Genomic DNA, 22,063 nt, shown 5'->3' with positions numbered 1-22,063 from the left:
GTTGTACATCTAGAAATAAGGTGGGATACAGAACGTTTATGTAAACAGGGAATTCTTAGTTGGTCATCCAATTTGCTACAGATATAATCCTCCTCATATGTAATCCTCCTGACGTTCTGAGCGAAATTAAAGAATTGCGAGCCTAAATCACAAAAATTTGGAGCTGCATGCACTGTTCGCAAAGTACAAATACCTCGAATACCTTGCAAGACTTGCTGCTACAAAGAAAGATAACCAAGCCTTACAGCATGAGTTACATGCCACCACAGTTCGCTGCCTCGAGCCACAGAAGGAATTAATAGCTACTCGAGAGGAAAGAGATTCACTCAAACTATCACTCCAAATAGTTTCCAAATAATTGTATAAAAACCCATCGGTCACACAACCTCATAACAACCGTGTCGTTACGGAGCCCTATTTTGGTTGGAAAAAAGAAGACCGGTGAGCTAAGGAATCTGCCTACGACAGACACAAAGGTTAATAGGAGACGTTCGCAAGCGAAAACTTCGTCAGCAAGCCAACCAGATACTGCACGAACAAATACAAATACAGATGATGGAGCCAGGACTACACAACGCAAGCAAAGAGAAGTTTTCATATTAGAAGACTCCATCTTGAAGAATCTACAAGGGGGTAAAATATCCGGTACTGCTAAAGTAAAAATTTCTTTATTTCCAGGTTGTTCTATGCAGGACATGAGAGACCATATTAAATCTATATCACGGAAAAACCCGGACGAAATTGTAATCCATGTTGGCACTAACAGTCTTTGACCTTCAGCGACTTCCTTGCGTCATTGTGGTGAGGAAATTGTTAATTTAACCCACATGATAAACGAAGAATCTTCAGCTGAACTGACGACATCAGACCTTGTTTCAAGATCTGACAACGACAATCAGGCGTTAAAGTATCTAGCGTAGACAAGATACTAGGAAAATTCTGCAACCATAATTTCTGGGGATATGTCGACCATTCAAATATCTCTGTCGATCACGACCTTAATAGAGTGGTCTCCTCTTGAACACCAGAGGAACTGCTCGTCTGGCGTCAAACGTTATTGAGTATCTAAGAGGAGATTAGAATATTGTCGAGTGGGAATCTAATGAGTGTATGCCTTCCAGGGAGTCCTGCGGCAATGAGGGTAAACCATCGAAACCGGAATTTAATGCATTTGGTCGTTGTTTTGTTATGGCATCACTTATTATAAATAGTTTACTCGCCCATATTGACGACCTTAAGATATTTATGAGTAGTTCAAAATTCGATGTATTAGCGATCAATGAGACCGAGCCTGATAGTTACATTAGTGATTCAGAAATAAATCTAACGGTATTTGACGTCGCTAGAAGGGGACCGCACCGTGAACAGGAGATGTAATGGCGGTGCATGTGTTTATTTACAAAACATAAATTATCGTTGTTAAGAAGAAAGTACCGGACTGGCGCGTCGTGCAATTAGCGCGCGCGCTGAGACATTTAACGTTAATCAGTCGTAAGCAAGTTACGCTTACGATTTCTCGCGTGTGTGTTGTCGTAGTTTTAGTCGCAGTTTTTAGCCGCAATTTAAGTCGCAATTAGTGGCAGTTTTTTGGCGGCATTTAGTCGCATTGGGAGATTTTCGTTATCGCTTGTGTTTTCCAGTTTAGTCGCATTTAGGAGGTTTTCGTTATCGCTCCTGAACAACTGTGTGTGGCGGAGGACTTCAAAGATGACCAACTTGAAAGTTTTGTCATCGAAATCACCAGACCGCATTCCAGGCCTTTTTAAATAAGCCTATGCATGGTATAGACCGCCAAGTTCCCAAAAAGAAATTGTTAATCGATTTGAAAACCCGGTAGATAAAATTGATTTAGAACGCAAGGATTCCTACCTACTCGGAGGCCTGAATTGTGACATGTTGCATGATCGGTCAAACAACCATACTTCGTCGCATTTAACGAACATATTTGATATTTACGGATTGTGTCAAATGATTTCTGAACCAACCAGGATTACACTAATATCACGAACATTGATTGGTCTTGGTTCATCTTGGTATTAGCAATCATTCATTTGTGTTCATGACGATAAAAACACGCTCTGAACGTGTTGATTCTCACTGCTCTGTTGAAACTCGCATTTTTAAGAATTTTAACACCGACAAGTTTTGATATGACTTCGTGTAATAACTTTGGGATTTAATTAGCATGTTGACGAAATTTGTAGAAAGGTATCTTCCGCAATAGGTTTTTTTTAGACGTATCAGGCCTCTAACCTCCGAATCTACTGCCATACCAGTTAACAACACCCAGATCCAACCTCAATTTGATGACTGTACTTTCGTTTGGGACATGTTATGTAATCAATTGAGCAATTAACTACAAAAATTACAGAACCGAGAAGCCAGAGCAAGGCCGATTACGATACAAGCAAAAACCTGCTTCTCGAAATACTTAATTGGGACAGACTAAAAATAAGGACAAAGAAACAAAAGACGATAATGATGTTTAAACCCCCAAACGAATTAGCTCCAATGAACTTGCGGGACCTATTTAACGAGCGAAGCACAAACTATGATTTGCCCAACTCTTTTTGTAAACTGACGCAGCTAAGGCCGCGTATTAATTGCTTAAAACGCAGTTTTAGTTACAGCGGTTCTCTTATGTGAACTCATTACCTAAGAACGTCTGAGAAATCAGATCAATAGGTGAATTTAAAAAGCGAATTAACTGTGTATTTGAGTCACTGGGATTCCACTCGGCAATCTTGTAAAACGTATTATTGATAGTTTTAACCAATTTAATTTTGTAAATAGATAGATCTGGACGCTATTGTTTTTAATGAAGATTTTTTATCGAGTGTAAATAAAGATACTTCCATTACTACCATATCCGTTGCTTCTTCTTTGGCTCTGCCTTGATCCAGCTTTTCTAAAGCAGACCTCTTCACCGGTTGAACCTTCTTCTGTTTCTCTTTATTCCACGGAAACATCGAAGGAACTGCATTGGCCTTCGATCTTTTTTTACTGGAGTGTTGATTAATAAAATCATCCAAAGTAAAGTGTTCGCTGGAGATTTTGATATGGCGATTGCCTTTGAAAGATCGCTATCTCTTTTCATTTCCGTGATTCAAACAAGGGAGAAGACTTTTAGAATTTGACGGCAGTCCATGAAACGAGAGATCCTCTCTCTACGGCATCAAAATGAGATTTTATTAAAGAGGAAATTACCTCCACAATGTTTTAGATTTTATCCTTGTTCATTAAATTGCTCATGTCTAGAATTATCTCTCTTTTAATATTCGCTCTATATTCAAATATAGAGTAGTTAACCTTTTAATACACCCGCAGCTAGCTTACATGTATGCGTAAAATTAAACTGCTAGTGGCTAGTTTTATGTGGCTGAATTATTCTTATGTAGGTTAGATCACAAGCAATGTTTCTTATCTTCTCACTCCTTATCCTTTAGGGAACTTTATTAAAAACATTTTGGGTTGGTTGCGATGTGCCATTATTGTTATTACTATTACTCATTATCAATTTTAATTAACCTTGTTGTCTCTCTTCCATTTCAATGTAGCAGTAAAACTAATTGCTTCTTTGCAAAGAAGACGAACAGCTAAAATCCTTATCACAATTGTGGAAGCAATTTCTCCCCTCCCCCCCTCCCTGGTCAACGTTGATGAAAAAACATTTGGAGGATACCGGCATGTTTCAGCTTTCAGCAAAACATTACGAGGGTTGGGAAATTCACCACATTGAAATTAAAGTTTTGTTTCCTCGATGTCACATTCGTCCGTCTTGAACCATCTTAGCTACAGGACTTGACTGAATTTTTCTGATTATCACGTAGCAAAGACTAATCGAATTATTTCCTATACTAGCACAAAATCCATAAAAATTAAGCTTCCTTTTCCATGTGAGTAGAGTAGCTCTTGCACATCTGTAAATACTACAAAAGTGAGGCAAGTGATTAAATAGTTAGACAAACGACTCTACTGATTGTTTCTTAGGTGTAGTCCAGTAGACTCTTGTGAACGGGGCTAAGTTCCAACCAGCTGTCGAGTTCATATTGAGTTCATATTGGGTTCTGATTGGCCATGTGGTTCTTTCAGTAAGAGTGCCAGAGCTCTGCGGAACCTGTTGACATATAAGTGAACAAATTGTTTCCATCGTTGGATTATAAGCCCCTACTACTGTACATTATCAGTTTAAAAGTTGAAGGATATACTACACGAAAAAAGCAGGAACAAGGGGAAGAATTTCTCTTTATCAGATTAAATCAAGGTTTGCTTAAAGCTTTTTAAGGCTGAAGATTTCAAGACCACTTTTTAAACCAGGAGTAGGGCCTTCAATTTCTGCGTGGAAACGAAGTTCTCCACGAAAACGACCTCCGCCTACTCCTCGCTTGACAAATAGGAAAGACATTTTGATTGAGAAGCTACAGGAAGAAAGTCTGGAAACTGTAAGAACTTCTATCGTAATTCCAAGTGCGATATCTTCATCTTCATCGACAACAACAGCAATTGATTTAGAACCTTTGGTGACAGAACCGGACTCTTATTTCACCAAGCGTCAATCCGTAAAAGATACGATGAACTAGAAGACCAGATTGCTGAATTGTCAACCAATAACAAGAAATTGGAGGAAGAGGTTTCGTTGCTGGAAGAAAAATGAAAACTCTATTGTTTTCACTTGAAAATATCAAAACAAACTCTTCACTTCTAATATTTTACACTGTTTTTCCAAACTTCCAAACGATGATGGCTTTATTTGAAATCCTGGACCCTTGTTCTAATGGAGAAAATATCAATTATTGGTTACCTGGTAAAGAGACTTTCAAGTCTAATAGTGATAGTGAGAAATTAAGGAAACAGGGAAGGCAAAGATTTTTACAACCATTAGATGAGTTTTTTCTCACAATCTGTAGACCCAGACAAGGTTTTGCTGAACAACATTTAGCCAACTTATTTCATATTTCTCAGTCGACTGTCAGTCGAATTTTTATCACATGGATCAAATTCATTTTCTTAACTCAAACTATGCCAAGTAGTCTTCTTTTAAAAAGTGAACTGTTTAGTTCTTGTAAGCATCAAACCACTTTGAAGGGACCAGGAAGGAATTTCACCTAGGGGGTCCTTCACATTTATTGGACAGTTGTACATAGGCAGCATATCAGACAGGAAATGGTTGGGCGCAGTGGTTTTCTAAACCTCCGTTTTTCTACAGGGGACTCTATAATGGCTGACAAGAGTTTCACCATTGAAGACATACTTCCCCTGGGTATCCCCTAAAGGTAAAGAACTTTTTAATTTTTGAAGGAGTAATTCCTCTTACTATGCCAGTTTGGTATTGTAAATCAAGTGTGTTGTGTGTGTGTGTGTGTGCCATGTTGTGTAATATGCAAGATCCTATATTTACATAGCAATGGACAGTAATAGTGACTAAAACAAGATGGCCTAAGATAACAGAAATTAGCATCACCAATCTCATCAACATCTCTGTGCATGCATATAAATTATGAAACAAATTAGATCATCCCTCACTTGTGAGACACAAAGTGCAGTTCACTCGAAAAGATGTTTATGTCCCATTGAAACAATATTTACATATTTACGATAAAAGTTCATACACTTTCCAGACTTTCTTCCTGTAGCTTCTAAATCAAAATTTCTATCCTATTTGGAGTAGGTGGAGGTCGTTTTCGTGGAGAAATTCGTTTCCACGCAGAAATTGAAGGCACTATTCCCGCTTTTAAAGACGCCACATGCGTTAGAGTAGTCTTGAAATCTTCAGCCATAAAATGCCTTGAGAAAATCTTGGTTGAATTTAATATAGAGAAATTCTTCGCCAAACCCCTTCTTATCGGGTGAATCCACTGTTTTCTCAAGTTTTCTTCGGTTGGAAATCGGAAGTAAGAAATATTGGCATCAGTTACTTCGACTCGACATCCCTTCTTCGTACACAGAGGAACACAGCAATGTGTTGGGATTTCTGAGTTGTTTTCCACAAGAAAAGACTACTTACGAGGTTTCAAAATTCCAAGACTTTCTTATAGTCTCCCGGATATTCTACCATAAACGATAATAAACTAAAGAAGGCCAATATTTTGGGTTTGAATTACCGTAAAAAGCAACTCGATAATTAAATAAAGTTGCCCTTTCGTTGAGTGGCCTTTCGGACCTAGTTTTTTTGTATTCAAAACCAGGCCGTTTCGAGAGGGCGCAATTTATAAATTTGTTGTATACCTTTGATAAAAGTGGTGCGACTTTTATTTAGAACACCTAGTGCAGCCATAAATTTAGAAAAAAAAAGGACAGTTTAGAATAGAGCTGTCTTCCTCCGCTTATGCCAAAACAGGATTCGTCAATGCTGGTATACAGTTGACGAAAAGATTTAACCTTGCATGAGTCTCTGTAAGGATAAGAATTACATGTCTTCCTAAAATTCCTAAAGCCAACTTTTAACCCCATACCTCACAGACTGAACTTACCTTGGAGTCTTCAAAGCATAAATGATAGGATTCACCATGTTGTTCAGTTTCATGAGGAAGAACGCGAGGAAGTGAGTCCAGCTACCGCGGCGTCTCATTAGGTTGTGTAATAACATTGGTATCACATTCATACAGAAATACGCCAACACTGTTACACCAATTGTCCTTGCGGTCTTTACGTCGTTTCCGAATCGAGTTTTTACGGAGAAGAAAGTCGAAAAACGCTTTCTATGATTACGCACCTTAACACAAATGGCCACTCCTAATATTAGCATTAAAAAGAATGGAACCAAAATTCCAGGGATGATGAAGTGTCTCCCGAAAATTTTCAAGTAGGTCATCCTGTATACCAGCACTGGAGCGTCGCCTAAATCAATATCCAATCCAAGTGTAAACATACCATATGTGTATAAGGCCGCTAGAAGCCATACAAACAGTACCGCTACCTTGGCTTTTTTCTTTGTTTTCCACGCATAGTAATGTAAGCCGTGCACAATGGCCCCAAAACGGTCCATCGCCTGTGCCGTGAGGTTGAACACGGTAAGGTATACAAACAATACATACCATGTGACCAGTATCCAGGAGATTAAACGACCCTTAAGGAAGGGCACTTTACAAATGTACCACAAGATGAAAAGAGGCATGTTGGTCAGTGCATTGAGAATGTTAACAGCAGCTAAGTTGGCGATGAGGATGTTGGGCACTGTTCTCAAAGTTTTAAATCTGATAAGTAAGAGGCAAATTGTGCCGTTTCCAACTATAGATCCAATCATGACTACAGCAATCATGAAGATATTTGAGATTCTTTGCGAATCACGACATGAATGTAACTGAAAAGTTTCATTCATCGTTTAAGACTGTTCGTGCAAGTCAAACCCCGCCAACCATAAACTGCAAATGATGATAACCTCTCCTTCTATCTTCACATCTGAGGTTCCCTTGATCACTTTCGGGATTTTTTCTTTCTGATTTGATGCTTCCTAAGACCAAGGAAGGAGAAAATCAGTGTTCATTTCAGACATTTTTAGTTTTCGACCTTCAATTGTAACGTTTGCTCACAATTATAAGCTTGAGAAACGGGAAGCGGGCTAAAGGAAGACACGAAGTGTTGTCAGCCTTTAAGAATAGGGACCTTATGCATCGACAACGAAATGGCACGAGGACGACGGGCGAAATTAAAATTTTCCCACGCGAGCGTTCTGCGCATGTGCGATGTTGTCAAAACGTCTTCCAGCCTTCGTCGACGACTGAATCTGAGCAGGTTTTACGTTCTGGTGAAAACGTAAGTAAACAACTAAACTTTTACATGCTGATAATCATCCATTTCCACCTTTTGATGTAATGATTGTTAGATGTATTGTTTGCGGACCAGCGGAAGTCAAATGTTCAACAGTTTAGCGATTTTTAACAAACTAAAATGACTTTTCTTTCAGAAGCATCCGAAACCATGGCCGGCCACATTTATACAGCTGAGCAAGAACCATTTCAAAAGAACTGTAAGATTTTCTGTATCTCTTGCCACCCCAGGCAAGCGCATAGCTGTCCTATAGCCCTGCAAAATATTTCAGTTTTTTCCGAATCTTTTCCCCTTTTTTAACTACGTACAAGGCCTACAAAAATTAACATTTGGTGTCATGCATTTATCAGGTCTGCCATCGCTTAAAAAGCTGGTCATATCCCTGCTTTAAAGCTGGTGGCCTGTACTGTTTTGTAACTTACCAACTGGGCCACATAGATTTCCGATCAAGCCATTTGGCAAAGCAATGCTTTGAAATTTCAGGGCATGAATCCTTTTATAGCCATTGTAAAGAAGTCGCTGATGTTCTCTAGGTCTTGATATAGGCCTAACGGTACCGTCAATAAATCCAAAACAATTGGGCAGTGGGGCTCCCCTGGCTGTCAGAGCATCAACGTAAGTCTGCAGGTTGACAGGGCTGAGGACCTCATGATTCCAGCTTAGTACTCTGTTCCCATGAACATCATACACATAGTCAATAGTGTGATTGATGATCATGCTAAGAACTGGAACAGATTTAGCGAACCTATGGATCATGCCTCTATATCTGCATGGGTATGAAAGCCGCTTTAGCAGCATGCAAAGACCTTCTCATCACAAACAGAGCGCTGACTGCAGGTAATCGTGTTTGGGATTCGCAAAACTTCCTTCAGAATTCGAATATCTAGTTTTCCAAAACGAAACTCTGCGAAACTCTCAGACTCATCAAGCTCTTTCAGGTCAAAAGGTGCGTACGAATCGTACGGAAAGTCGAGTTTTTTCGATGCATAGAGGTCGTACAGAACAAATTCATCATCATCGAAAAAGCCATCGTTGTGATTAATTAGAAGCAGATTTCGGACGTTTTTGAAAGCCATAACAAGAGCAACTCGTCAGAGAACCAAAACTCGTCGTCGCCTAAAAACAACACACTGCTTAACTTTCGTTTTTCCCGCCGAGAACGAAACCCTCGACCCAATCCTTCTTAGGTTGCGAACCTCGTCGTCGTGCATTTCGTTGTCGATGCCTAAGGTCCCTAATATAACGCAAAACCTATTACGTTTAATACACAAAGTAGCATTCCAGTTTCTCTTCCCAACTAATTGTTTACAGAATATCTATTTTTTTAATAATAAAATTAATAATACGGTAGCTCTGTTAGGCATGATCATCAGGTGTAGAAATTAAATTTACTTTCGCAGCAGCAGTAAAATTAAAATCTTGCTAACGACCTAAAAACAATTGTATTTATGACTAGACGGTTTTAATTGTTTGCTTGTAAAAGTATAACAGGTAAATGTATTCTAACCCGCCTTCCAGCACTAAATTATGGAGTACTGAACTCCCGCTAATGCAATCTCGCTGAACTGTAACTGTCAGAAGAGCGCATCTCTTTGTTTTGAACAACATGCTTACAACATGACGAAACAGAGAAATTCTCCTCAAAAAAAGAAGTTTATCACATAAACCGCAGTGTTATGCAAAACGTATTTTTTCACGTGTGTCGAGATAGCTAATCAGCTGCTGAAACGTCACTCGCCTTTGCGTCACTCGGTCAGGTTGATGAATGAACGGCAAAGCCTTTACGATTCTCAGTACAAGGTAGTTTGTCGGAACTCTCTTGGATTATGGCGGCTAAAACACCAAAAAATCCTTATCGCTGACAGACAGTGAAGTTCAAACTCTCCTAGAAGGTTAAGAAAACCAAGATAGGAAAATAAAAACAGAAAGTTACCTATTCAGTGGCTTTGGTGTTGGCATTTCTAGCCAATGAAAATCGACAACTGAAAGATTTGCCACTGACCGATTTTGGCCGTTTACCTGAAAGACTTCTTATGGACAAAGTCAATAAATAATAATTTTGTGAATCGAGAATTACGACCATTGTTGTTTTTGTAATCACGATTCAACGCATTTTTCGATCTTAAGATTTAGTGCAAACGCACTCTACGATTGTTATTCGGGGATTGTCGATTAATTTATTTTCATTTATTAACGAAGTCAGCTTTCCTTCTCAATAAAGGGCTATTGTGTTTCTATGATAGACACAATAATACATGTTTTTGTAATCATGATTCAACGCAGACATGATTTTGAATCACAATTCAACGCATTTTTACATCTTAAGAGATACCACCAACGCACTTTACGATTGCTATTCGGGGATTATCGATTCAATTACTTTCATTCATCAATGAGGTCGGCTTTCTTTGTCGGTAGAGGGCTATTGTGTTTATATGATAAACAAAATAATACATGGTTGCTTGTAGATATGGAATTTCTCTTCTCGTGTTCAACCCAACATCTCACTCGTTCGCGGTGCTTACTCGTGAACTCTCGAGTTAAACGCTCGAAGAGAAATTCCATATCTACGCGCGCCTGTGTATTATGAATTATTCTCTATGTATCATCATATATCCAATTTTACACGAACGTGCTGAATTTTTCCTCTTAATTCATTTAGTGATGTGCCATGACTAGACTTGAACTTGTTGAGAATGGCTGACGAATTTCTTCTTCCACTTAATGATCTAAGTCAATATGGACAGTTCATAAAAGAAGTCCTTGAGAGCCAAATGTGGGCGATCACCTTTTTCGTTTCCTTGCTTAGTTTGTTTCTGCTTTTTTTTTTCTTCCTAATATCGACTTGTAAAAAATACATTTAGTACATTAGATGTAAATGTCTTGAAGGGCAGGCAATTTTTTTTTCTCGCCAAAAAAAGTTAAACACTTCATTCTCGATGAAATATCTGACCATGATTGAACTAAAATTACCTGATATGGCTCCAGAGGTACGCTGTTCGCATTGAAAATTCATTTGGATTCGTTTCCCGTTGAACCAATAATTTGCGTATCCTGAATTCATTTGTGAAATTACTTTGTCAAAGGGACTTCTGGTTTTTTCTTCGAATTTCTCACATGATGAATTTCTTATATGATGAATGATTCATGACTGTACGGTAGGCCCTTGAAAGACGTCTTATTAGTATTTCTGTCAAACATCCAACTCCGTCGCTTTTCAAAGGTTCTCATTAGGTTGGGTTTTTGCTTCCAACTTATCTCGAATTCCCAAAGAGCGAAACAATTCATAGAACAGTTCTCTTAAAAAAAAGTTTGTGACTAAACAAAGGAAAAACTGTTGTAAAAAATGCACTTTAAATGTTAATTTTTTACTTCTTGGCTTACATGGAATTATTTTTCACTGCAGGTGTTTTGTGCGCAACATACCACAGTCTCAACTGCTCTCGTTCTTTCTTCAAAGAAACGTATTAAATAAGGAAAAATAATAAGGACTTCTTTCTGTAAAATATTTTTCAGTGAATACAATATATATTTTACCTTGCCGTTACATTATTCTGAATTCCTGCTCTTTAGCGTTCCCTGTGCTGCGCAATCGAAAATTCGGGATGGTAAAGATAACATTGAGAAGTTGGCCTCGGGTAAAGTTTAAAACAACGTCATATTAGGCGGACGTCAATAGAAAGTTAAAACTACTCACTCCTGATGCTAACTATGATTAGCACAATTTGGTTTAGAATGTTGCGTCAAGGTGGCTTTGTCAAAGCGGCCTTTGTCAATTTGCATCATGTCATCTGCGTCTAGAGTATTTCTCTGCTTAAGTTCTCTATTGTAACATCCCCTAATCATGTCTGAAAACATATTGCTAGTTAACGCTGAGAAAATTTAAGATGTAAAAAAAATTACTTTACTTACTTCATATTTCAACTTTATTCCTACACTTGAACGAAACACTAGACAGCTGCAACCTTAACATGTCCAGTACAAATGTTCTTGTACAAGGTCTTCCACCTCAAATTATATGATCATGTGAATTTTTACTCTAGAGGAAGAAACTTAATGACAGAGCGGTTACACAGTTTTAATTTTCTTTTAGAAGTGGCTTTATTTTTCTTCAATGGATAGATTCCAAAACGTAAGGACATCTGCGTGGTTCACAGACAGCTTCATGTTTTGAAATCTTCAAGTGATACGAAGTGCAGGATGAAAGGCAAAGAAGTTACTAGATTTTTTTTGAGAGGTTGACAGCGGAAGACAGTTAATGATTATTCTAGGCATGTGTAAATAAAGCCTGAAAATGAAAATTGCCACCAGCGGGAATTAATATTAATAACGGTAGCAGAAGGAAAAAGATGCTACTTCAAGGAAATATTTCATAACCTCAACTTATACGCCCTCGTAGAAATTCTGTGTAAAAGAGAAATAAATATATACTTTATATATATGAGGATGAGGATGTTAGGAACTGTTCTTAAAGTTCTGAATCTGATAAGTAGGAGGCATGTTATTCCTTTTCCTACTATAGATCCGACCATGACTACAGCATTCACCAAGACTTTCAAGATGCCCAGCAACTCACGAAATGAACTCGTTAAACAATCCTGCTTATCCTTTACCTTTGTGCATCTTAAGTAAAACCCGTAAACAAGGAAAGAGTTTCACTCGATCTTCACAACTAAAGTTGTCTTCCTGCAGACCGGGGAGACAACTTGTGAAGATTAGTATCTGTGCATATGAAGTAAAACCACAAAAGAAATAAACTTCGCTAAGCGACTTTGAACGTACATATTCAGTAAACGTCGAGTTGACGTTTTTAAACTACGCAAAGAGAATTTATCATCAAGATTTTAACAGATGAGATCTGGGTGTGAAACATATCCACTTTCGAAGATAAATTCCTCGTTGTGGAGAGAGTTTGTAGAAACTCTGTGTAAAAGATAAATGTTACTTTGCTTTTCATGGCTTAGGTAACCTTAGGGAAATCTTTAGATTATGGATCAAAAATAAATGTAAACGATGAATTTCGTCAAATATGGGTTTTTCCAATGTCCACGCTGGTGAACTGTATCCTAATAACAATCTCAACCCAATTCTTGTTACATATTCAATAAACGTCGAGTTGACGTTTTCAAACTATTACTGCTGTACAATGGAACAAAAGTGATACACAAAGAGAATTTATCATCAAGATTTAAACAGATGAGATCTGGGTGTGAAACATATCCACTTTCGAAGATAAATTCCTCGTTGTGGAATTGAGATCCATCCGATTCTTGGAAGCCATCAGTGGCTGGGACTTGCCCAAAGGTTCCTTCAAGAACAGAATAAACGCCTTACGAAACCTGTGGAAAAAAGGACGTGTTTACTTCTTGCCTGGATTTAGCAGAAAGTTCTAAAAAAATATGCGGTGAAACAAACTTGATTTGTAGATTCAGTCATTCAAGCCTCTACTAAATTTATATTTGATATGGCCACCAACGATAAAAAGAAACATCCTATTGTTATGGTAAAATGAAAGATCAAGAGACAAAGTCAATGTCAAAGTGCTGTTACTTTTTTTTTTGTATTGCAAATGAAATGGAAACAAGAATAATCACAACATGAATACTTACCGAGGAGTCTTCAGAGAGTAAATGATCGGATTTGCCATACTGTTTAGATGATTGAGAAAGAAAGCGAGGAAATGAGGCCATGAACCGTGAACTTTAGATATGTTGTGTAGCAACATCGGTAATACACCCATGCAGAAAAAAGCAACTACAGTCAAGCCGATCGTCTTTGCTGTCTTCACGTCATTTTTGGTCTGTTTTCCCGTAGAAGAGTACGCCGAAATGCGTCTGCTATGGTTATGCACGGTTCGCCAAATCGTCACTCCCATAACTACCATGATCGTGAAAGGTACAACATACCCTGGAATGATAAAATGCCTTCCAAATTTCTTCAAATAATGTATTCTGTACAGAAGCACTGGGGCGTCACCAAGGTCGATGTCCAGTCCCAAAGTGAACATTCCATACGTATAGGCAGCGGAAGAAATCCACACAAAAAACACTGCTGCTTTCGCCTTGTTGATTGTCTTCCACGAGTGATAATGAATTCCGTGGACAATGGCTCCGAAGCGGTCCATTGTAAGCACCGTCAGATTAAATACGGTGAGGTACATGAAAAGCACGTACCATGTCACTATGAACCAGGAGATTGCACGTCCTTTCAAATACGGAACTTGGTATATGTACCACATGATCATCAGTGGCATGTTGGTCACTGCGTTTAAAATATCAATGAAAGCCAAGTTTACAATAAGGATATTGGGAACTGTTCGCAAAGTCTTGAATCTGACAAGAAGAAAGCAAATAATGCTGTTCCCAACTATAGAACCAATCATAACGATGGCAATCATGGAAACGTGTAAGATTTTATGCGTGTCGTAGCTAAAACTCTTCCGCGCTGTCTCATTCATGGCTCATTTGCATCCGCCCAAGACAGCTCAAATACATGTATAGCCTATCCGGCTGGATGAAAGAAGATGCCAGCATTTACGTCTATGCTCGTGGCTTTGAATGCTGAAAAAGATAACGCACGATTTATGAGCTCTTTAATTAAAAGTGTCAATCTACGTCTTTTAGGGTAATTTCCCTGCGAAGTATGGCTGATTGAGAACGAAAAAAGTAACAGCAATCACTTTTCATTGAATCATATTGGATGGTGAAGTTGCCCAAATTCCCAGTATATGCTTCATCTTACAAAATATAGGAAGTAATTTTCGAACTGAATGATTCTGAAAAGAAAAAACGCAAACCCGTATTTACATTTCCTACAAATCTACTAACGTTTTTCATAAAATGTACCCTAATCTAAACTTATCGCTTTCCGCCAACAATTTCCTTCTTCGATGACGCGATACTAACCTTATGAGCCATTTACACCGTAGAGATGCTTCTGATGAACGACGAACGAAAACTTGTTAACCCTTTGTGAACGAAGCCTAACAAAAACGTTACACTAAAACGTACGTTTTCTAGTACCTGCTTGACGAAAGTTCAACTGCGAATAAAAGCCACCTGAATTTATCTATCTTTCAAAGCGTTTGGGACAATAACGAATACTCTTTATACCATGTCCAATTAATATTCACGGCTCCCATTCATAAAGGTTACATCTAAAATCCGACTGCATGTGGATACAAATTCAACAATGAAAAAGGGAGATGATGTAAACTGCATTTGAAATGTTTTGAGATAGCTCTACGAAAATACATTGCACATGCAAATGAAACGTGGAAATGACCCGAGGAAATCATTTTGAAGTTGCATGTGTCAACTTGATTGATAGGATTTTTATTGTATTTATAGACACTTTAGCGATCTCGAATTTGCAGCTGCTAACTTGACAGCTGAAATTTGGGAATTCTAAAATAAAAGTGCGTTTCCCTTCTGCGATGAGATTGTTTAAACTTGCCTCCTGAACGCAGACTATCTTGGTAAATCAAAAGCGATAACAAAGGATATGACTCAAAATCATAACTAGGATAAAATGACGAGATGAAATATATTATGAACGGCAATAATTGCTGACGTGCTTGCTCCTGTCGTGTTTTAAAGAACAAATAATTTAAGATTTAAATTACATAGCCGCTTTAGTACTTGTTCGCTGAATAAATTGCTTTTCTTCAATACAATCGCCACAAGACTCTGCCTATTATGCAGAGTATCACGTCTGAAAACTATAGGTTCCTATCGGTTCAACGAAAAGATACATGACATTTCTCACATAATTTGAGTTTAAGTTTAACCCTTCGTTAATCCTGGGTTTGAAGAGTGTTTGATCAATTTGCATTATTATCACCTTAATCTTCCTTTGAATCAGTTTTAAGCAGAAAACCGACGCTGTTTTGGCTTCTCAATAACTCCGCATGATATGTAATATTTCCATTCATATACGCATCAAAAGACATAAGAGTAAAAACATAGTTATTAATTTTACCACGATGACCTCAGTCGGGAGCGTTGAAATGGGCACATTTTCAGGCGAAATCCTACCAGAATAATTTAGAAATTACAGCTAACAAAAAGGAAAAAAAATACCCTTCTCTAAAAATTGAATAGAACGGTGAGGACCGGGGCATGAAACTCTGTAGAGTCAGTTTCGCATTTTCATTATTGTGCTCCGCTGAATGCTAAATCAAGGGCCCTCGACAACTTGTGCAGGACGGCTACTAATTGCACGAAGATGTCTCTAGAAGATACCTTCTTGACCATTATTTCACCGAAAGTTTGACATGCCCGCAAGTGTCTCAGTTATCAGGTAATGCATTTTAATTGTTTCGAAAACTTTTTAAACTCACTTAATTTTAATCTTAAGGTTATTGGGGTGTCGTATTTCCCAGAAAAGTCCGAGTCCTTGTTCATGCTAATTTAAAAAAAGGAAATTTGTCGAGGAAAAGCTTGACAAGTGGCGAAACTTGCCAATGTGTGTGGGTCAACAAAGACAACTTAAAAATAAATTGTGGGCGCCCAAAGGTCTCATTTTGGCAAAAAAAAAGGCCGCAAAAAGTATTCGCTGTACTAATTTTGCTGCATCCCTCCATTTACAGAAATTATGGTTACGAGAAAGCTTTTGGAGCATAGAGTCAAACAGATATAAAGATAGAGACAAAAAGAAGACTGAGTATGGAAAAATCCTCAATTTGTTGAAAATGAGGTTCCTGGCATCGATTTTCCCTCGCTCGAAGGTGATGGATAATTCTTGCGATTGTGTAGCTTTTTTTTTGTGTCAGTCTGTATTAAAGGAATCATCAGATATGGTTTTCTGTTCTTGTAAGGTAAAATGCAAAGTCTGAACAAGTTACAGAGAAGAGTTAGAAAAGTAAAGAAGTCCTAAGGCACTGGAAAAGGTCATTCGATGAAAACCGCAGGATCAGCTTTGAGCGAGATTGTCAAGGGAGCAACTAACTCATACAAGTAAGATGACAAATAGGAGATCTCCGTAAGAGATGTTGCCAATTATAGATGAGAAGTAAAAAAAACATGGATGTACAACGTCGTGTGAAATTAGCTGTCCAAGTAGCTGTAGTTTAAACAACAGATTAGGCAGTGCAGCAGCAAATCTCCCAATCTGCAGCTTATTTCAACTTTAATATATAACAAGAAAATGGCAATAAAACTAACCATAGCTTTTAGTGTAAAGGCTTTTTTTCTCAAAAAAAGGGTTCCTTGTGAACACCAGTGAACTGCTATGTGCTCTTTATATAAAATAACTAAAAGTCTGCGTCATTAAAAAATAGTACTAGGAACTGTTCAAAATTTAATAGGGAGACTACAATCTTCTCGCTCCTGCAGGGCCCTGTTGTTCGAAGGGCGATTAGCACTAACCCAGGATTTAATTTTAATCCAGCTTTCTATATTTCTCTGTTCAAAAGCCGTTTTGGGATAATTTTCCTAATTCTTTTTAGACATTTAAAGCTTTCAGATCTGAAATAAAAATTCATACTAATCCTGGGTTATCTTAACCCAGCTTTGAACAACCCGGCCCTGGAGCCTAAAATTCGTGACTTCCCACTAATGACTTCAATGAACATTTTCAAGAATACCTTGAGCTACTCATGAAACGAGTGAACTTTATCCGGCAAAACAAAACCATCGATTAAAAATTTTTAACCTGGAGAAGCAAAGCAGAGAAAGAAGCATACCTAACAGCATTTCCTTCAAAGAACTGGAAAGAGGACAAAGTAACAAGTAAAGAAGGGAAGAAAGATCACTCGCTGACAAGCTGCAATGCGTGTCTTTTATTCGAGTCTCTAATACAATGTACCTTCCCTTTAAGTAAGTTTTGCAGAAGGGCTAGGAAGAGAACCCTGACTGAACTCAATGCAAATGTCAAAAGGCACTTTCATCAGGAACCTAAGGTCACAAAAAGGAAATTAGAAAGCATCGGAGAAGCAAGATATGCCCCTTAACATGTAAAATGCAAAGAAAACTTTCAAAAATGACCCAGAGATGTTCCCCGAAAGTGCTCTTCAAAAGAAGCCTTCACCTGGTCTTGTTGAGTAGAACACCCAGCCCTTTATCTTTCTTATTAAAGAGAGTTCATGCCACGAAACCGTCATGAACGTTTTTCTATCATTAGTCATTAGTAGGATTCTGACATGCCACATTTAAGGGTATCTAAGAGACAAGTAGACCCGGATAGAAATGCCTCTTGCAAGCAAGAAAAATTCCCTTCCAAGACAACAGAAAGACCTCCAAAAAAAGAAGATGCATTTTAGAAAGAGCTCGGTGAAAATGAGATTCGTGCAGAGCTAAAGAAGATCCGTGATGATACCAGGGGAACACACGATGAAATAAAAAAAAAAAGGCTGAGAGGCTTTCAGCGGAAGGAGCATTGGCTGATTTGGCACGACCCGGCACTCAACCCGATACAGTAGCTACAGTTCAACCTAGCTTTTTATTATTTGCCACAACAAAATAAAGGGGAAATCATACAATTATCAAACATTATTTTCACTTTCGTCGTACCGTGTTTAGGCCAAGCTAAAAAGATCAAATCAATTCAAAGCACAAAAAGTAACACCTTACACATTATCCTGGCTTTGAAACCCGTCTATCTGGCTACAGGGTCGCCAAGAATGAACACACGCGCCATTGCTCTGTTTAGATGAATCGAATGAAAATCTTGAATTGAAAAACATGCAAATTGTCTACATCGAAATTTTGGACACCAGGGTTCCACGTCTCAAACAAAGGAAACTGACTTTCGAAAAGGAAAGGCAGTTGCAGATAGTTGCTGCAAAGTGTGAGCAGGTGAAGGCACTTGTAGTTGCTTGTAGAGGTAGAACTTATAGAGGGGATGAAGACCTTCCTTGCACACATGAGCCTAATGTGTCTTGGGTGGTGCATGTGTACAAGTTCATAGCAGGTCTAGGGCGGGATTAAAAATACACGGCTTACGAGAGGTATAAACAGAGAATTCACAGAGAGCACATGTGAAGACTTGCATTAGTACTGTCCAAGTACTACTTTATCTACTCATGTGTTTGAACGTTGACGCATCACAATAAATCAAGAGTTCAATTAATTGACTGTTACCTTCTGTAGCTCTTAGAATGAGACCTCATTCGAAGAAAATCAGGTATAGTAATAAACTCGTTTAGGTTTTTTTTTTTACATATATCAGCAGTCTACGTTTGAAAATAACGATATCCTGAGGTATGGGAAAGTACCCAGACAGAAGGCACTTAACAGGAAGGTAAATAATTTATATGGATCTGCATCTAACTCTTAGCAAGAATATTGTCGGAAACATGGAGACCCCCACGCTAGAACAATTTCGTTACCTTTTGAAACCCGATACTTGTTTTGTTTGTACAGTAATTTGTTGATTGATGGACACGTGAAATTTAACTACAATAATTGCATGTACATTAGACTTTGATCTTGTGGAGGTGTGGAAAATGCGGAGTGTAGAAAATATATAAAAGAAAAAGACATAAAAATATATACATGCATAAAAAATTCTGTCTTACTTAAGTAGTCAATTCTTTATTAAGCTGTTGTTATCTGTAAGCAGAATATTAACCTCGCGCTAATTTTGTTGCTTTGCTTGGCTAGTTAGCTGTGAATATTTTAAACTGACAGAAAGCGCCTGGAAAATATTTTTGATCAAGTTCGAAAAGGTGTTACCGCCAACACCTAGATGGTGCAAATCTTGCGAAATGAGTTCTTCTATTACAGTTAATAACAAGCCATGTGTAGATTCAATTTAATTTGCATATTCACACGTGAGTACAAGTCTGCATTGATCTCCACGTGGTCGTATGGCCTTTAAAATCCCACTTCTTCAGCTTAAATCACTTTCAAAAAGGTTACTTAGAGGACCAGCCCAGTTTTACGAGGAGTGACGTATAAGATAAGGACGAGATTGGTAAAGGTAAGTTGTGGATGTTAAGCGATTTTTTGGAGAGGGAAATTCTCTCTTAAAGAACATTGCAAAGGAGGCAAAAATGCTTGAGAGCATTTGCCATCCAAACATTACGCAATTTATCGGCGTTTGTTCAAAGCCAGTGGCAATCATGATGGATTACGAGAGCTTCGATTTCAGTCCCTTCGGCCTCAACCATCAAATGTCCAATTTGTTAAAGTTTTTAAACACCCTTGGCCACATCGAGGGCCAAACTGAAGCCTTTGAGCATTTCTTGCTTGTTTTTCCGAAGGCTGCAAAGGACGTCGCGAAAGGTCTCTGTTTTCTTCACTCAAATGATATCGTGCATCGTGACCTAAAACCAAGAAACGTGTTAGTCAGCAACCGGCACCACTGTAAAAAAGATATCAGTGCGGATCAACTGCCAAGTGTCTTTGCCGACTGTCCAGTAGTTTGCAAACTAACTGACTCCGGTGAGAGACAGTCAACTTTACTCCAAACAGCGTCATCATTCATGCGAAGACAATGAACATTGAGCGTGGTACAAAGCTCTACATGGCTCCAGAGATAATACTCGAAGGGAAATTGAATACGCATGTGACGATCCTTCAAACGTCAAGAAACAATCGAAGGTAGATTTGTACCATTTTGTGACAACAAATTACAACATTTATCTGCAATACTTTGGAAGGTGTGAAATTTATACCGAAGTAGCAAATTGTATTTTGTATTTATCGCAAGGTTCTTGACTCGACGACGTCACCCAAGGCCGATGACCCTCCGCAGAGTTAGATTACCAGGTCAGTATGCACCAAGAAGGATTCACATTATTTTTGTTTATGCTTTGCTCCATTTTAGTTCTTGAAAAGAACCTATGGGGAAGGAAGGACGATCTTTATAGCTATGCTTTTCTTGTTGGCAGTATCCACAGAAGCAAATGAGAGTACCTCTAGTGATGACAGTTTATTGGAAGATCCTTTCTCACCTCAGCACGTATAACACGTCAGATATTTCTCTGTTTCATCTCGTGTGAGAAAGTACATAAAAGTACCTCTCGTGTGAGCGTACATGCCATTGTAAAACAGGAAAGGGACACTCAACAAAGCATTACGTCGGAGTGGTATTACTAGTACCACTTTGAGTCGACGACCATACGGCTCAAGCTCATCAACCGGCGCCCGATCAAGCGCAGTTCTATCCTATCCAGAGCCTCAACGAGACGGTTCTATTAGAAATCGGGAGAACCTGGTGTTCTCAAACTGAGAAATTCGACAGTTGTTCGACACAATCAAAGAACTGGGGGATATAGTAAAGCGGCAAAATGCCAAACTAGACAGTTCGAGCGTGAAACTGGAAAACGCTTGTAAAGAAGTGGCTGAGGTGAAGACCGAACTACAGACTGTACGACACAAGCTCGATCGCCAACCTCAGTCGACCGAGAAGGAGAATATCTACCGTGAGCCTGTTCCAAAGCAACTAAAGGTTTGTGCAAATTTTTTTTCCAGCACTGTAGCAATAGGCTTCGATTCTGGTATGGGAGGTGTTTTAAGCTTGTGGGACAGCATTCCCTTCTTTAGTTCTTTTGAAAGAAGCGTCCAGGTTCCTTGAGCGGACGCTGAGCTGAGCGGACGCATATTTCTCGCTCTGTGTTATTTTATTCTATTAAGTTTCCCTAATTATGACTGGTAAAGAAAACCAATTAAAAAAAGAAAATCAGCAGTTAAGGAATGAAATTGAAGATCTCAAGAAGCAACTGGATAAATTGACTGAGGAAATTGGACATCGACGTGAAGAAATCAATCATGATGCTGGCATCGAACATGGTGGCGACACTGTGGGCAAAGAACGATCAGTTGAGTTTGTTTCAGCTCAATGCGATGATTTTGAAGCGTTTAAAAAGTACGCATCGAAAGAACTGAAGCGTTTAAGCTCAAGGCTAAATGTAATTTCAGATGCTTGCGATAGAATCTCGCAGTCAATTGATGGCTTCGAAATGTACAGCTACCAATTTAACATCAAAGTTATCGGTCTACCGTTGCTGGCAGCGAAAGAGACGACCGAGCAGACAGCTAACCTGTGTCTTCAACTATTTCGTCAGATGGGAGTGAAAGATGTTTCGATAAATGACATTGAGTTTTCACTTGAGAGATTGCAAGATGTTTCTTTTGGCACTTAAGCCGTTTACTAGCAAAAACAGGAGATTTACGCGTCGACACTTGTGCAGCAAAATCAAGGCCATTCTTGGTTCTTACATTTAAATGAAACGATTTGAAGAAGGGATCTGTTAGTACAGGTTAATAGGATTTTATTGTGTTTAGTTTATTTTTGTTTTTATCCGAAGAGTTTTTTCGGTTTGTTTAGGGAGAAAGTACTTAGCTAATGA

The 22,063-nt window shown here is 38.5% G+C and overlaps 2 protein-coding genes and 1 pseudogene across 3 annotated transcripts; all 3 read right to left on the bottom strand.

Annotated features, from left to right (window-relative positions):
* Positions 1-3,941: 3,941 nt before the first annotated feature.
* LOC131789030 (kappa-type opioid receptor-like) lies at positions 3,942-7,318 on the bottom strand. The gene is made up of 2 exons (XM_059106102.2): positions 6,471-7,318; positions 3,942-4,117 (listed from the first exon to the last, which is right to left on the bottom strand). Exons 1-2 carry the CDS (start codon positions 7,316-7,318, stop codon positions 4,045-4,047), a joined length of 921 nt encoding a protein of 306 aa, XP_058962085.2. The 3' UTR covers positions 3,942-4,044.
* Positions 7,319-7,340: 22 nt separating this feature from the next.
* Positions 7,341-8,843, bottom strand: LOC136283506 (uncharacterized; annotated as a pseudogene).
* A 2,472-nt stretch (positions 8,844-11,315) lies between these two features.
* Positions 11,316-14,986, bottom strand: LOC131789021 (somatostatin receptor type 2). Of its 2 annotated transcripts, none has more exons than XM_059106094.2 (3): positions 14,673-14,986; positions 13,377-14,327; positions 11,316-13,106 (listed from the first exon to the last, which is right to left on the bottom strand). In XM_059106094.2, the coding sequence occupies exons 2-3, from the start codon at positions 14,222-14,224 to the stop codon at positions 12,956-12,958; spliced, it is 999 nt and encodes a 332-aa protein (XP_058962077.1). In that variant the 5' UTR covers positions 14,225-14,327; positions 14,673-14,986; the 3' UTR covers positions 11,316-12,955. The 2 variants fall into 2 exon arrangements, with proteins under 2 accessions (XP_058962077.1, XP_066028288.1); XM_066172191.1 differs by having other exon boundaries at positions 14,790-14,986.
* Between the last annotated feature and the right edge of the window lie 7,077 nt (positions 14,987-22,063).

Source organism: Pocillopora verrucosa, chromosome 9 (assembly GCF_036669915.1).
Source record: "Pocillopora verrucosa isolate sample1 chromosome 9, ASM3666991v2, whole genome shotgun sequence".
Classification (NCBI taxonomy): Eukaryota; Metazoa; Cnidaria; class Anthozoa; order Scleractinia; family Pocilloporidae; genus Pocillopora; species Pocillopora verrucosa.
This window is presented reverse-complemented; position numbering and strand designations above follow the sequence as displayed.

Coding starts and splice junctions, on each gene's coding strand:
- LOC131789030 (XM_059106102.2), bottom strand. CDS start 7,318: ATGAATGAAACTTTTCAGTTACATTCATGTCGTGATTCGCAAAGAATC. Junction 4,118..6,470: donor TATGCTTTGAAGACTCCAAG/GTAAGTTCAGTC, acceptor ATATGTCAACAG/GTTCCGCAGAGCTCTGGCAC.
- LOC131789021 (XM_059106094.2), bottom strand. CDS start 14,224: ATGAATGAGACAGCGCGGAAGAGTTTTAGCTACGACACGCATAAAATC. Junction 13,107..13,376: donor TACTCTCTGAAGACTCCTCG/GTAAGTATTCAT, acceptor TTTTTTCCACAG/GTTTCGTAAGGCGTTTATTC.